This window comes from Nelumbo nucifera, chromosome 1 (genome assembly GCF_055504915.1).
Source record: "Nelumbo nucifera cultivar China Antique chromosome 1, China Antique-T2T, whole genome shotgun sequence".
In the NCBI taxonomy this organism is placed as follows: Eukaryota; Viridiplantae; Streptophyta; class Magnoliopsida; order Proteales; family Nelumbonaceae; genus Nelumbo; species Nelumbo nucifera.
The window spans coordinates 159,176,871-159,190,899 of NC_142649.1; the positions used below are offsets into that span (position 1 = coordinate 159,176,871).

Here is a 14,029-nt window from a genome sequence, read left to right on the forward strand (position 1 = left end):
AGAAACAAGTAATCTGTTTACCAGAGGGAATAAGGAACACGGGATGGAACAAGGTTCTCATGCAGATTTATGATTTACTCATGGCTTTGGAAGATTGGAATGCTACAAGAAATCAAGGGTAAGAACTGCTTTAGAGAAAGTTCAGAGTAGGAAGGAAAGATCCCAATGGCAAGTCACACTGGAGAAATTAAAATGGTTCATAACAATGTAAAAGAGTTCTCGGAGAATCATTTTGTGGTATCTGCAAAGGAGTAGATTGAAGATTGGTGCTTTGTTGGCGAAGCTGTTAGCTAAGTGTTGAGATTGAGAGGTTCTTTAATGCTAACATGATTGATGAGAATAAAGGTTGATGGATCTCTTGGATAATGAGGAACTCGATGTTGTTGCTTCCTCTCTTCAAACTAAGGTAGGACAATTTTATGAAGATGTTGTCCAAGCTCAGATGTAAAGGAGTTGAATTCAAAAATGGCATAATGGTAAGAATTCTCGTTCTGCTTGTCATCGTTGGCAGCAAGCAATGTTTGGATCAATTTCATTAGTTTGTGGCAGTGTTTTAAAAGCGCAAGGCGCAGGGGTCAATTTGCGCCTAAGGCGCAAGGCGAGGAACGCACCTTTTTGTAGCAAGGCGCAAAAATACAAAAAAAAATGTCAGAAAATTCAAAAAATGCCAAAAAAATTCAAAAAAAAAACAAAAAATATTAAACATAATATTAATAAAAAAATATAAACTTAAATTTTATAATGTTTTAAAAAACCTATTATCTAAAATTAAAATACATAAACATAAGATGTAAAGCATATTCAAATGAGAATTTAAAAATAAAATCAAACATATAAAACATTTTTAAGCATGTAAAACCTCTAATCTCTTTTTTCACTCAATTGCATTACTTCAAGTAGCTAATGTAATGTAAAACATATTACATTCCTGATTCTACGAGCTGCCTTTGTGCCACGCCCCTCAAGGCAAGCCCAAATAAATCCACGTTAGGTCTTAAATTCTTAGTTTTCACACAAAAAAACAATGATTTTATAGTTTTAATTGCTTTTTAAGAAGACATTTTATTAGGGGTTCTCCTCTGCTCCGGTGCCCAGCCACTATGTTCAAAAAAGCGTCAAATTTTCAAAAGGCGCACACCTGGGCTGAGGCGCAAGGTGCATCAGGCGCACCAGGCATGTGCCTTTTGAAAGGGCTGCGCCTAGGACCTAGGCAAGGCGTATACTCTGAAATGCGCCTCGCCTGTGCGCCTAGGTGTGCCTTTTAAATCACTGGTTTGTTGGGGATGCCTAAAAGGTTTTTTCCTCAAGGATTTATACCCAGCAGCAATAAGACTAAGGGAAGTGAAGCCTGAAGCCATTTCCAGGAAGATTGGAGTTTTTTCTGATGGTCTGGTTCATAGTATTTGGTTGACTACATCTGTAGAAGCTATTGTGGAGAGGAGGGCAAAGGATAGAAGATGAACAGGTTTGTTTGTGTTGTTCAGCCGAACTGAGAAAAGAGGAATGTTTGTTCTATAGCTACAGTAGTTCGAACTAGGAGAAAAGAAGAAGAAGAAGAAGAAGAAGAAGAAGAAGAATATATGTCATATAATCTCAGCTTGTTAACAAATTTGCCCACTGATAACCTGAGCCCACATGTTCTGTGCTTATCTAGGCTTGCCTTGAGGGTTGGTTGCAAGTGGGTCTTTACCATTAAATACCGGTCTGATGGGACTATTGAGAGGTACAAGGCCAGATTGGTTGCAAAAGGCTACACACAGACGTATGGGATTGATTATCTGGAGACCTTTGCACCTGTTGCTAAGATGACATCTGTGAGGGTTCTCTTATCTCTAGCAGCTCACTTTGACTGGCCCCTTTATCAGTTAGATGTAAAGAATGCGTTTCTGAATGGTGACTTACACGAGGAGGTTTATATGTCTCTCCCTCCAGGAATGTATGGAAGTGATATGCAAGGAAAGGTATGCAAATTGAAGAAATCCCTTTATGGCCTCAAACAGTCTCCTAGAGCATGGTTTGAGAGATTTAGAGCAGCACTTGTTAAATTCGGCTATGCTCAGACACAATCTGATCATACTCTTTTTGTGAAGAGAAGTGGATCTCTGGCAGTATATCTTATTGTGTATGTTGATGACATTATTGTGATTGGCAATGATGCATCAGGAATTTGTGCTCGTAAGTCTTTCCTTCGTACAGAATTTGAGATTAAGGACCTGGGGGAGTTGAGATGCTTCCTTGGCATAGAAGTTGCTAGATCCAAGGATGGGATTCTTATCTCCCAAAGGAAGTATGTCCTTGACTTGCTCTCTAAAACAGGGAAGATGGGTGCTAGACCAGCTGCAACTCCTATTGATATGAGTCACAAACTTTCTGCTTCAGATGGAACATTGTTGGAAGACAAAGGGGTCTTTCAGAGACTTCTTGGGAAACTCCTGTACCTGTGCATGACTCGGCCAGATATTGAATATGCTGTCAGTTGTATTAGCTAGTTCATGCATGCTCCCCGAGAATACTCATATGGCAGCTGCAGAACGAATTTTGTGTTATTTGAAAGGCTCTCCAGGAAAAGGAATTTTGTTTACCAAGCATGGCCATCTGAAACTTGAAGCCTATACTGATGCTGACTGGGCTGGAAATATTGATGACAGAAGATCTACTTCAGGGTATTGCAGTCTGGTGGCTGGTAATGTTGTCTCTTGGAGGAGCAAGAAACAATCAGTTGTGGCCCGATCCTCAGCAGAAGCAGAATACAGGGCCATGACACATGGAGTCTCTGAACTGTTGTGGCTAAGGTCATTGATGGAAGAACTTGGGATTGATCATGACAAGCCAATGATGTTGTACTGTGATTAGACCTGTTCATGGGCCGGGCTCGGGCCGGTTTTTGACTCTTTATTAACAGAAAAATGTTAGGCCCGAGCCCGAGCCCGGCCCGACCAACGGGCGTACAACTTGGGCCCGAGCCTGGCCCTGATAAAAAGCCCAAAGCCCGAGCCTGAGCCCGAGCCCGAGCCCGACCTAATAAAAGAAATTCAATTTTTTCCCTATTCAAATAGACATTATCTATTTAAATTCAGATGTTTTTTCCCCTATTTAAATGAACAATGGGCCTACAAGTGAATCAACAACCTTCTCAAATCAAAAAATTTATTCAAATGGACATCACATAGGGTTTTTACTTAGGTTTAACTATAGGTCGGGCCAGGTTTACTTAGGTTTAACTATAGGTCGGGCCGGGCCGGGCTCGGGCCAGGCTTTTTGGCCTGAGGTTAAGCCTGCGGGCCAAAAATCCTGTTCAAGCCCGTCCGGGGGTCGGGCCGGACCGTCGGGCCACCCGGCCCATGAACAGGTCTCACTGTGATAATCAGGCCGCCATCAACATTGCCCACAACCCAGTACAACATGATAGAACTAAGCATATTGAGGTTGATAGACACTTTATTCGAGAAAGAGTCTCTTCGGGTGAAGTGTGTCTTCCATTCATCATTTCTGAAGGACAATTGGCAGATTTTCTCACCAAGGGCATTCCCAAGGCAAGGCTTCTGCATGACACTGGCAAGCTGGGCATGATTAACATCTATGCTCAGCTTGCCAGTGTCATGCAGAAGCCTTGCCTTGGGAATGTTTCAACTAGCCCATTGTATCTCCAAACACTTATCTTACAGCCTTCTCTCCCCTTCCTACTACTCCTTTCTTGCCTCTGTGTCTTCCCATGTGATACTTGGGTCTGTACCGGAAGCATTATCTCAAGTTGAATGGAGGGATGCTATGATGACTGAACTTGATGCATTGCATAAGAACCATACCTAGGATATTGTGGGCTTGCCAGAAGGGAAGGAACCAGTGGGTTGCAAATGGGTGTTTACCGTTGAGTATCACTCTGATGGCTTTGTTGAGAGATTTAAGGCTCGGTTGGTTGCTAAGGGTTACACCCAAATGTATGGCATTGACTATCTTGAGACATTTGCTCCTGTTGCTAAGATGACTTCAGTCAGGGTTTTACTTTCTCTAGCAGCTACTTTTGACTGGCCCCTACACCAATTTGATGTTAAAAATGCCTTCCTGAATGGAGACCTGCATGAAGAGGTCTATATGTCTCTACCTCTAGGAGTTTATGGGAAAGAAATGAAAGGCAAAGTGTGTAAACTACACAGATCTATTTATGGTCTCAAACAATCTCCTCAGGCTTGGTTTGAAAGATTTCGGGTTGCTCTTGTCTCATTTGGCTACATTCTAGCACAATCTGATCATACACTATTCTTGAAGAAAAATGACTCTCTGGTGACCTTCTTGATTGTTTATGTTGATGACATTGTGGTCACGGGTAATGACATTGAAGAGGCCAGCAAACTAAAAGGATTTCTCAACTCTGAATTTGAAATCAAAGACTTGGGAGATCTTTGGTATTTCTTGGGCATTGAAGTTGCACGATCTAAGGATGGTATCTTCATATCTCAGCGCAAATATGTCCTTGATCTTCTTGCTGAAACTGGTAAACTTGGCGCTAAACCCATCTCCACTCCCATTGATCCTAATCATAAGCTTTCTGCCACAGATGGTGAACCTTTGCCCGATAAGGGAGTGTTCCAGAGACTGCTTGGGAAGTTGTTATACCTTTGCATGGCTCGGCCAGATATTTCCTATGTAGTAAGTGTTATTAGTCAGTTTATGCATTCTCCCAGAGATACTCATCTAGCTGCTGCAGAAAGTGTTTTGTGCTACTTGAAAGGTACTCCAGGGAAAGGTATTTTGTTTACTGATGCAGATTGGGCAGGATGTATTGATGACAGAAGGTCCACCTCTGGTTATTGTGCTCTGGTTGTTGGGAATATTGTGTCTTGGAGGAGTAAGAAACAATCAGTAGTTGCTAGATCCTCAGCTGAAGCAGAATACAGGGCAATGGCTCATGGTGTGTCAGAATTACTATGGCTACAATCCCTTCTAGAGGAATTGGGGGTGGACTATGAGAAACCAATGATGCTCTATTGTGACAACCAAGTTGCTATCAACATTGCACATAATCTTGTTCAACATGAAAAAACTAAGCACATTGAGGTTGATAGGCATTTCATAAGAGAAAGAGTCTCTTCAGGAGAAGTTTGTTTACCATTCATTCATCACATCAGAAGAGCAACTGGCTGATATCTTGACTAAGGGAGTTCCAAGGGGGAAATTGACACACTATATAAGCAAGCTGGGCATGATTGACATCTATGCTCAGCTTGAGGGGGAGTGTAAAGAGACTGGGCCGAATGGGCCCTAATAGTCTCTCTTGTAATATCTTTTATTTTATGTTGATGGGCCACACTTAATGGGCCTGTTATTTATTCTTGTTTATTTCCTTTATGTAACTTCCAAGCTGGCCGCCCACTTAAGGGCATACTTGTCATCATTAATTTTTTAGATCTTAATAAAATAGGGTTAGAGGAGAATGGAGAATTAATTCGACTCATTCTCTTACCTCTTCTCTTCGCCATCTTCTTCTCTTATACAGTTATTCAGATCTGTTTTATTCTGCTAATCACTGAATTTAAACTTGATATTAGAGGACTGATTTACATCTTTCAGTTAGTACAATGGTCCTACAGGACCAAGAAGCTACCACTCTTGTGGGTTTGTTCATGTTACTGTCTAAAAGAATTGTAAAATTTCTGTTCTTTACAAGAATACCTCATATCCTATTCTTGTGGCATGTTGAGACTGACTGAGGGTCTATGATACCTGGATACCTGTACACGCCTAGCATACCAGTATATGATATGTAAAGTGGTATGCTTTAACAAATTAAACTAGAAAACTATCTGCACATGTTAGGAATTTAGTTAAATATGGCAAGGTGTAAGTCTTCAGAAATGGCATTTAGCTTCAAAAACTAGATATAAAGCCATGATTTAAGCATATTATATGGAATACCTCCACCAATATCTGTATATAGAAACTTCGGAAATAGTCATTTCCCTGTTTCCCGTATCTATGCCTGTATCTGTATTCATATCCGGGCATCATAGCTGAAGATATTAACCTTAGTGGGAAGGGAGATCAAACACATATCAAAACTTAATTCTTAGTTGTAGAATGTGGCATCCTCCTTGCTCAAAGCCTATATGGTGAACTTCCTTCAGGGTGAACCAACTAGGTGTGACTAAGATAAGACCTTAGAGTGCAACATTGGGAAACAATTACCATCTATTTATTTTGAAGATGGAAGTGATGGGTTGCCTATGTTCTACCCTTACTCCTTTCTCTGTTTTCACAATTAGCTCTGATATCTATCAAATGAAAAAGTTCACATCATCCTTGATTCTTCATCAGGATAAAGGTTGCTGCACTTTGTTGGTCTCCATTACATTCTTGTTTAAGGAGTCAGTTTATCTCTTTTTAGTTAATAGAGGCAGGACATAAAGAGTGCAAAGGTTCATGGAATTAAGGATAAACTTGCTTCATTCTCTGTCTTGAATTGGATGATTATGATGTTGTTGGTTTGAAAATCAATGTTGTTTCCTTTTCCTTTTGCAGGCTCTCACTTGTTGTCAGTTGCTTCCAGTTCTTGTTCGACGAAATATCTGTGTTCACCTTGTTACATTGGTGAGGCTTGGATTTTTGTCCATCCTTAAAATGTTGGAGAGTATTCATCTATATCAATTTGCCTCTATTGTGTTGCACAGATTGGTACTTTTGAGGCATGATATTACTATTATCTTCCCTTTCCTCTGTTATTGTTATATGGAAGGGAGAGAAGTGGCATATCACAATTGACATATTACAAATGTTCTTGAGGCCACACCCATATGTTCACACCTGTCAAAATATTTTTGTATTTATATAGTAATCACTTTTATTTTCCTTTCATGATTTAACATGTAATTTCATATTTAGACATTATGTTAGTGTGCAACTCCCATGGTAATAATGGTGCAATGTATCATATTTTGAATTAAAATGGCATGCCTTAGTTATCTGCAGTTCACAATATGGTCATGGTGCTGCATGTGGTACAGTGGGATTCCATGGTTAGATTTAGTTACTCCCAAGTGATATTTGTTTAACCAAATTTCTATCCATTTCTATTGCAGGAGTCATGGCATAATCTAGCAAGTGCTTTTGCAAATGACAGAAACTTGTTCTCTTTAAATGCTATTCATCAAGTAAAACTTAATGGACCTCCCTTTTTCATGTTATTTGTTGTTCTTGTTATTCAAAACGTCTAACTATAAGCTTTCTTGTGATGCTAATTTTTCTTTGTAGCGCTCACTTGCAGAGGCTCTTATTCGCTCAGCTATTGGCATGAGCAATCCAGAGGCATCCAATCAGTGAGTTATTCTTCATTGATTTTCTGGGTTATCTTTTTAATTTGTAAATGCTTTACATAGGTTTTGGGTGGTTAACTGGTTACTTTGTGATCTAACTATCATGTTTTTATTTCCAAGGTATGTGAGGGATCTCATGGGACAAATGACAGCATACCTAGTAGATATATCCAGTAAGAATGACCTCAAAGTTGTTGCTCAACAGCCAGATGCAATTCTTTCAGTAAGGCCAGAAGGATTTATAATAAAAATATTCTGTCAAACCAAGTCTTATTTGCTGTCTTCAAGACTATAGTAATGCTAAATTCCTGTAGGTGACCTTCTTGTTGGAGCGGCTAAGAGGAGCAGCCAGAGCCTCTGAACCTCGCACTCAGAAGGCAATATTTCAGATGGGCGTTGCCATAATGAACCCTGTTCTGACTCTTCTTGAAACTTACAAACATGAGGTATCATAAGCATTTGTCAATATTCTTGTCATCATCTTTTTCAATCGATCTACTCTAAAGGCCATCCTAAGACTGCCTCTTCATTTGTTTTTCTTTTAATCATCAGGATGACATTTTCCCTTCATCCTGAATCATCTCAACCATGGTTCACAATTTTGATATCGATGAACATTTTACCATGTAGTGATGGAGAAATCTCGGGGACATTTCACTAATTTCACTAAGACATTTGGAAAATCTAAAAAATTAGGAAATATTTCTTGAAACATGGAATTAGTTAATAAACCTTTAAGGAATCATTAGAAGAAATATAATTGCACTTAAAGATAAAAAAAAACTATATAAATCAAATAGGAGAACATTGAGAGACTTTAATAAATACCTTTATCTTTGTCTCCCTTTTAGTCTTTTAGCCATCTTCTCTTTATTAAATATGCCAATTACTTGTCATTTTGACTTTTTTCTTTTTTTTGTTACTGTTGAGTTGGGCCGATTTATAGTTATTGGGCCCAATTATTTATTTCTAATTTTTAAGTTGTTAAGTTAGGAAGTTGTTGGGCTTTAGGCCCATTAGTTTATGTTTTTAAGTTGTAATTGTTCAGCTATTTAAGTAGCCATCCTACTAAGGGCATTTTTGTAATCCCTTATTCTTTTAAGTTGAGTATATAATACAAAGAGGGGCTGGCGGCCAGAACTAATTCAATTCTGATTGACATCCTACTCTTTTTCTTCTCCTCTTTTCTTCTCTACTGCTGAAACTCTTCATCTTCTTTTTCTTTCTCTTCACAAGCAATTTATCTAAAACTACAATCATTGATTTCTAATTTGGTATCAGAGCAGGCCGAAGGTTCCTTGAGTTGTTCTATCATGCATCCCTAGATCGGCCAACTGCATGGTGATTTAAGAGGTTGATCGAAGATCTCAGGTAAGCCCAGTTTTTGGATTTTTTAGTGGATTTGTTTTGCCCTATAGCTGGTCTAGGGTTTCCCATCAAAATCAGGAGAAACTAGAGAAAGGGGGAGAGTCTTGTTTCCATTGGACCCTTCAATTTTGACCTAGGAAGTGGCGCCCTAATTTTTTAGGGTTCCTTGGAGTTTTCTGAGGGGGACGGTTCAAGTCCTACCTATTTTGGAGGTTTCTGGAGAGAGCGGCTGCCTCTTCTCTCTCCTCCTATCCCGCAGAAAAGGAATCTTTTGTGAGAGGACCATCTACGGCACCAGAAGGGTGTTGTTGGTACCAAAAGTGATTTATTTGATATTCTTGCATATTACAGTAACCTTCTACCCCCTTTTTGATAATTATGGAAGGTAACGGAGTTGAAAACAAGCCCGGGAGTGAAATGAGACCAGTGGGAGGAGGTGTCGGAGACCTCTTCGGGGCTGGAACCATTACTACAGTTAAGTTGGATGGTTTAAATTACTTAGAATGGTCACAATCTGCAAAGATGGCCATTGGTGCTCGTGGGAAGTTAGGGTATATCACTGGTGAAGAAGTGAAACCTAGAACTAACAACTCCCAGTGGGTACAGGAAAACTATATGGTGATAACTTGGCTGTGTAATTCGATGTTGCCCCATACAAGTAAAATTTTTTTGTGGGAAAATACAGCTAAGGAAATATGGGATGGGGTTGTAGAAACCTATTCACAGAGGGAGAATGTTGCTAGGACTTATCAGTTGACAAATCAGATTATTGCTACAAGGCAGGGAGAGAAACCTATTGTTGTTATTTTTCAGCCCTTAAAACCCTGTGGCAGGAGATTGACCATCTGGAGACAGTTGTTTGGGAAACCACTAAGGATGTAGTTGCCTACCAGAAGCTCCTAGAGAAGTATAGGGTTTTTGAATTTCTTGTTGGCCTTAATCTCAAGTTTGATATTGCAAGACAACATATTCTTTCCAGGGACAGTGTTACTCTCTCCCAGGCATATGCCTTTGTGTCAGGGGAAGAGAGCAGGAGAAATGTGATGATGAAAAATTCTGGTTTTGATCAATCAGCTATGGTTAGCACTGTGAGACCCAAACAAAGTGGAGACCAGGGTGGCAGTGAAATCAAGAAGGAAGACAAAAAGGATTTGATTTGTGACTATTGTAAGAAGACTAAACACACAAGAGATACTTGCTGGAAGCTTCATCCTCTTCTGGTGCCGAATAGACTCAAAAACAAGAAGGAAAATGCTCACATAGCAGTCACTGGTGACGTACCGGCCCCTTACACTACAGCTACTCTAGAGTCTGTTGCAACTGCTACAGTGATGGCTGAACTTGAGAGATAAGGGCAGTTCCTGAATCAGTGGGATACAGTCAGTTCTAATTCAGTAACAGGTGGACAGCCAGGTACAGGTGGTTCTGGTGGAGCACACCCTACTTCCTTTGCTCACTTAGGTAGTTCACATGCCACTGCAAATTATGTTTCTACTACAGGTAAGGAGGGACTTCCTTGGATTATAGACTCAAGAGCCTCAGAGCACATGACCCATAGTTCCACTATCTTTTCCTCTTACCAGCTCTGTTCTAGCAGAGACAGAGTCTCCACAGCTGATGGATCTCATGTTCTCTTTGTTGGGAAGGGGTCTGTTAAGATTAATGATTCCATTTCCCTTCCCTTTGTCCTTCATGTTCCCAGATTGAGTACTAACATGTTATCTGTTAGTAGTTTGACTAAGAACCTGAACTGTTCAGTAATTTTTTCTCCTGGTCATTGTATTTTGTAGGATCTGGATTCAAAGAGGACAATTGGGAGTGGTCGTGAAGTGAATGGAATCTACCTCCTGGATGTACTTCCTCCTCATCAGGGTCATCATGTCAGTAGGGATAGTGAGTCAAATTATGCTTTGGCATAATCATTTAGGTCATTTGTCTTTTTCTTCTTTGAGTCTCTTTTTTCCAAAGCTTTTTGAGTATGTTAATTTGTCAAGTCTGGAGTGTAAAGGTTGTCAACTTGGAAAACATTGTAGACATTCCTTTAAAGCTAGTAATAAAAGATGTCCATCTCCTTTTGATGTTATTCATTTTGATGTGTGGGGACCTTATCATGTTCCTTCTATGGGTGGTTATCAATATTTTCTCTTATTTGTGGATGATCTTTCTCGATATTCTTGGATTTACTTAATGAGATCCCGAGATGAGGTACCATCCTTGGTAAGGCAATTTCATCAGATGGTGCTAACACAGTTTGGGATACAAATAAAGGTGTTTAGATCAGACAATGCAAGGGAATATTTTGAAAAACATCTTGCTTCGTATCTGTTAGAATATGGTGTTGTCCATCAGAGTAGTTGTTCCTACAGTCCACAGCAGAATGGTGTTGCAGCGAGGAAGAACAGGCACATTGTTGAGATTGCAAGAAGCATGATGATCACATCTATAGTTCCAGTTCATTTTTTGGGTGATGTAGTTCTCACAGCAGTCTTTTTGATTAATAGGGTGCCCTCCCGTATACTTGGATTCAGCACCCCATTCAGAGTGTTTGGGTGTGTTTGCTTTGCACATATTCTTGGTCCTCATCGTTAGAAGCTTGATCCGAAAGCAAAGAAGTGTGTCTTCCTTGGGTATGCAGAAAATCAGAAAGGGTATTGCTGCTATGATTTAGTCTCTGGGAGTCGTTATGTTACTATGGATGTCACCTTTTTTGAGTCTATATCCTTCTTCTCAAAGAATCCTTCTCAGGGGGAATGTTTTGGGGAAGTGATTGAGCAGTCTATCCCTCTTCCAATTCCAGTTCCTGTGTCTACTCCTGTGTTTGATCCTCCTATGTCACCTACCTTACCACCTATCTTGCATCTTGCTTCTCAGCGTTACGACAAAGATTTCACAGGGAGGTTGATTCCACTGCAGCAGAACTCACATCACTTTCTGTCGGTTCCTTGGAGACTCCAGATTCAACTGACACAGATTCAGGTATTCCTCTTGATCCCTACTGTTTCAGTTCACATTGATTCTACTAATTCCATTACAGATAACCTGGACCTTCCTATTGCTCTCAGAAAAGGGAAGAGAAAGTGTACTACTCATTGTATTACACAGTATTTATCCTACAGTGGACTTTCTCTTTCCTACCGTGCTTTCCTTTCCTGTGTCTATACCCAAGGGTGTTAGTGAGGCTCTCTCCAAACCTGAGTGGAAGACAGCTATGCAGGAAGAGATGGAAGCCTTAATTAAGAATCAAACATGGGAGATTGTGGATCTACCTGAGGGCAAAGAGACTGTCGGATGCAGATGGGTTTACACTGTCAAAAGCAGATGGAAGTATAGAAAGGTATAAGGCCAGACTTGTTGCAAAAGGGTACACACAGACCTATGGCATTGTTTACTTGGAGACCTTTGCGCCAGTTGCAAAGATGACTTCTGTTTGGATACTTCTTTCTTTTGCTGCCACATACTCTTGGCCCCTATTTCAATTTGATGTGAAGAATGCTTTCCTAAATGGGGATCTGCAAGAGGAAGTGTATATGGATCTTCTTGTTGGTTTCTACAGTGATGCTAAAAAGAGAAAGGTATGCAGACTTAAGAAGTCACTTTATGGTTTAAAGCAATCACCCAGAGCATGGTTTGACAGGTTCAGGAAGGCCTTGGTTACTTTTGGCTACACTCAGACTCAATCTGACCATACCTTGTTTGTGAAGTAGAGGGGATCCTTGGTGTCAGTCCTAATTGTTTAAGAATCTTGGAGAGCTTGGGTACTTCTTAGGCATTGAAGTTGTAAGATCAAAACATGGAATTTTTATTTCTCATAGGAAGTATGTTTTGGATCTTCTACAAGAAACAGGGAAGCTTGGAACAAAGGCAATCAGCACTCCTATTGATCAAAATCACAGAATTAATGCATTAGAAGGTAAGCTGGTAAAGGACATTGGGAGATATCAGGACTTGTGGGGCGACTGCTATATTTGTGTATGACAAGACCAGACATCTCCTATGCAGTGAGTGTGGTAAGCCGATACATGCATGCTCCATGAGTCCAGCATTAGGAGGCTGCTGATAGGATTCTTGCTTATTTGAAGGGACACCCAGGCAGAGGCATATTGTTTGTTGATCATGGACAGTTGAAGCTAGAGGCTTATACAGATGTTGATTGGGTAGGATGCCTTGATGACAGGAGATCTACTTCAGGAGTCTTTACCCTTGTTGGGGGTAACTTAGTCTCGTGGAAAAGTAAGAAACGGTCAGTGGTGGCAAGATCAAGTGCAGAAGCTGAATACAGGGCCATGGCACATGGAGTTTTAGAACTTCTCTAGATTTGTTCCTTGTTATGAGAGATTGGTGTAAAGGCAGAAGAACCTATGATGTTGTACTGTGATAATCAGGCAGCAATTAACATTGCCCATAACCCAGTTCAGCATGACCGGAAAAAGCACATTGAAGTGGATAGACACTTCATCAGAGAAAGGGTGGCTTCTAGGGAAGTTTGTCTCCCATACATTGCTTCTAATCTGTAGCTTGTTGATGTTCTCACAAAAGGTGTTGCCAGAAGCAAGCTGGAGCATGATCTACGCAAGTTGGGAATGTGTGACATTTACTCCCAACTTGAGGGGGAGTGTTGAGTTGGGCCGATTTCTAGTTATTGGGCCCAGTTATTTATTTCTTATTTTTAAGTTGTTAAGTTAGGAAGTTGTTGGGCTTTAGGCCCATTAGTTTATGTTTTTAAGTTGTAACTGTTCAACTACTTAAGTAGCTGCCCTACTAAGGGCATTCTTGTAATCTTTTATTCTTTTAAGTTGAGTATATAATACAAAGAGGGGCTGGCGGCCAGAACTAATTCAATTCTGGTTGACATCCTACTCCTTTTCTTCTCCTCTTTTCTTCTCTACCACTGAAACTCTTCATCTTCTTCTTCTTTCTCTTCACAAGGAATTTATCTAAAACTGCAATCAGTGATTTCTAATTGTTACTATATGTTTTGATTTTGTTTGAAACTTTGAGAATACTCTTTTGTAGTTATCTACATTTTACTTTTTCTTTTGAATTATAGTGGCTTAGTAAGTGATAATATCAAAATAGTAAACCAATCATCCAATTACCAACTCCCCATGGTTCTTTTAGGAAAACATTTTTAAAAATTATAATAATTTTAACAAAATTTTTAATAATATTCTAAATTTTTAAACCTTAAATATAAAGTCTATCAATGAAATCTGAAATATCACCAATTCTTTATGGTTCTTTTAGGAAAATACTTTTAAAAAATTATAATGATTTTAACAAAATATTGAAAAGTTTTTTTAATAATGTTCTAAAATTTTAAACTTAAGTATAAAGTCTATCAAGAAAATCTGAAA

General features: G+C 39.6%; 1 protein-coding gene across 4 annotated transcripts in view; it reads left to right on the forward strand.

The window, feature by feature from the left end:
* The window catches only part of LOC104602862 (exportin-4 protein), a 155,082-nt gene that overhangs the window by 116,172 nt on the left and 24,881 nt on the right, over window positions 1-14,029 (forward strand). For all 4 annotated transcript variants that reach the window (XM_088894963.1, XM_088894964.1, XM_010266721.1 and 1 more), the window contains 5 exons: window positions 6,517-6,585; window positions 7,074-7,145; window positions 7,246-7,310; window positions 7,428-7,530; window positions 7,622-7,753. In XM_088894963.1, coding sequence (XP_088751089.1) covers window positions 6,517-6,585; window positions 7,074-7,145; window positions 7,246-7,310; window positions 7,428-7,530; window positions 7,622-7,753 — 441 coding nt within the window. The remainder of the gene's footprint in view (window positions 1-6,516; window positions 6,586-7,073; window positions 7,146-7,245; window positions 7,311-7,427; window positions 7,531-7,621; window positions 7,754-14,029) is intronic.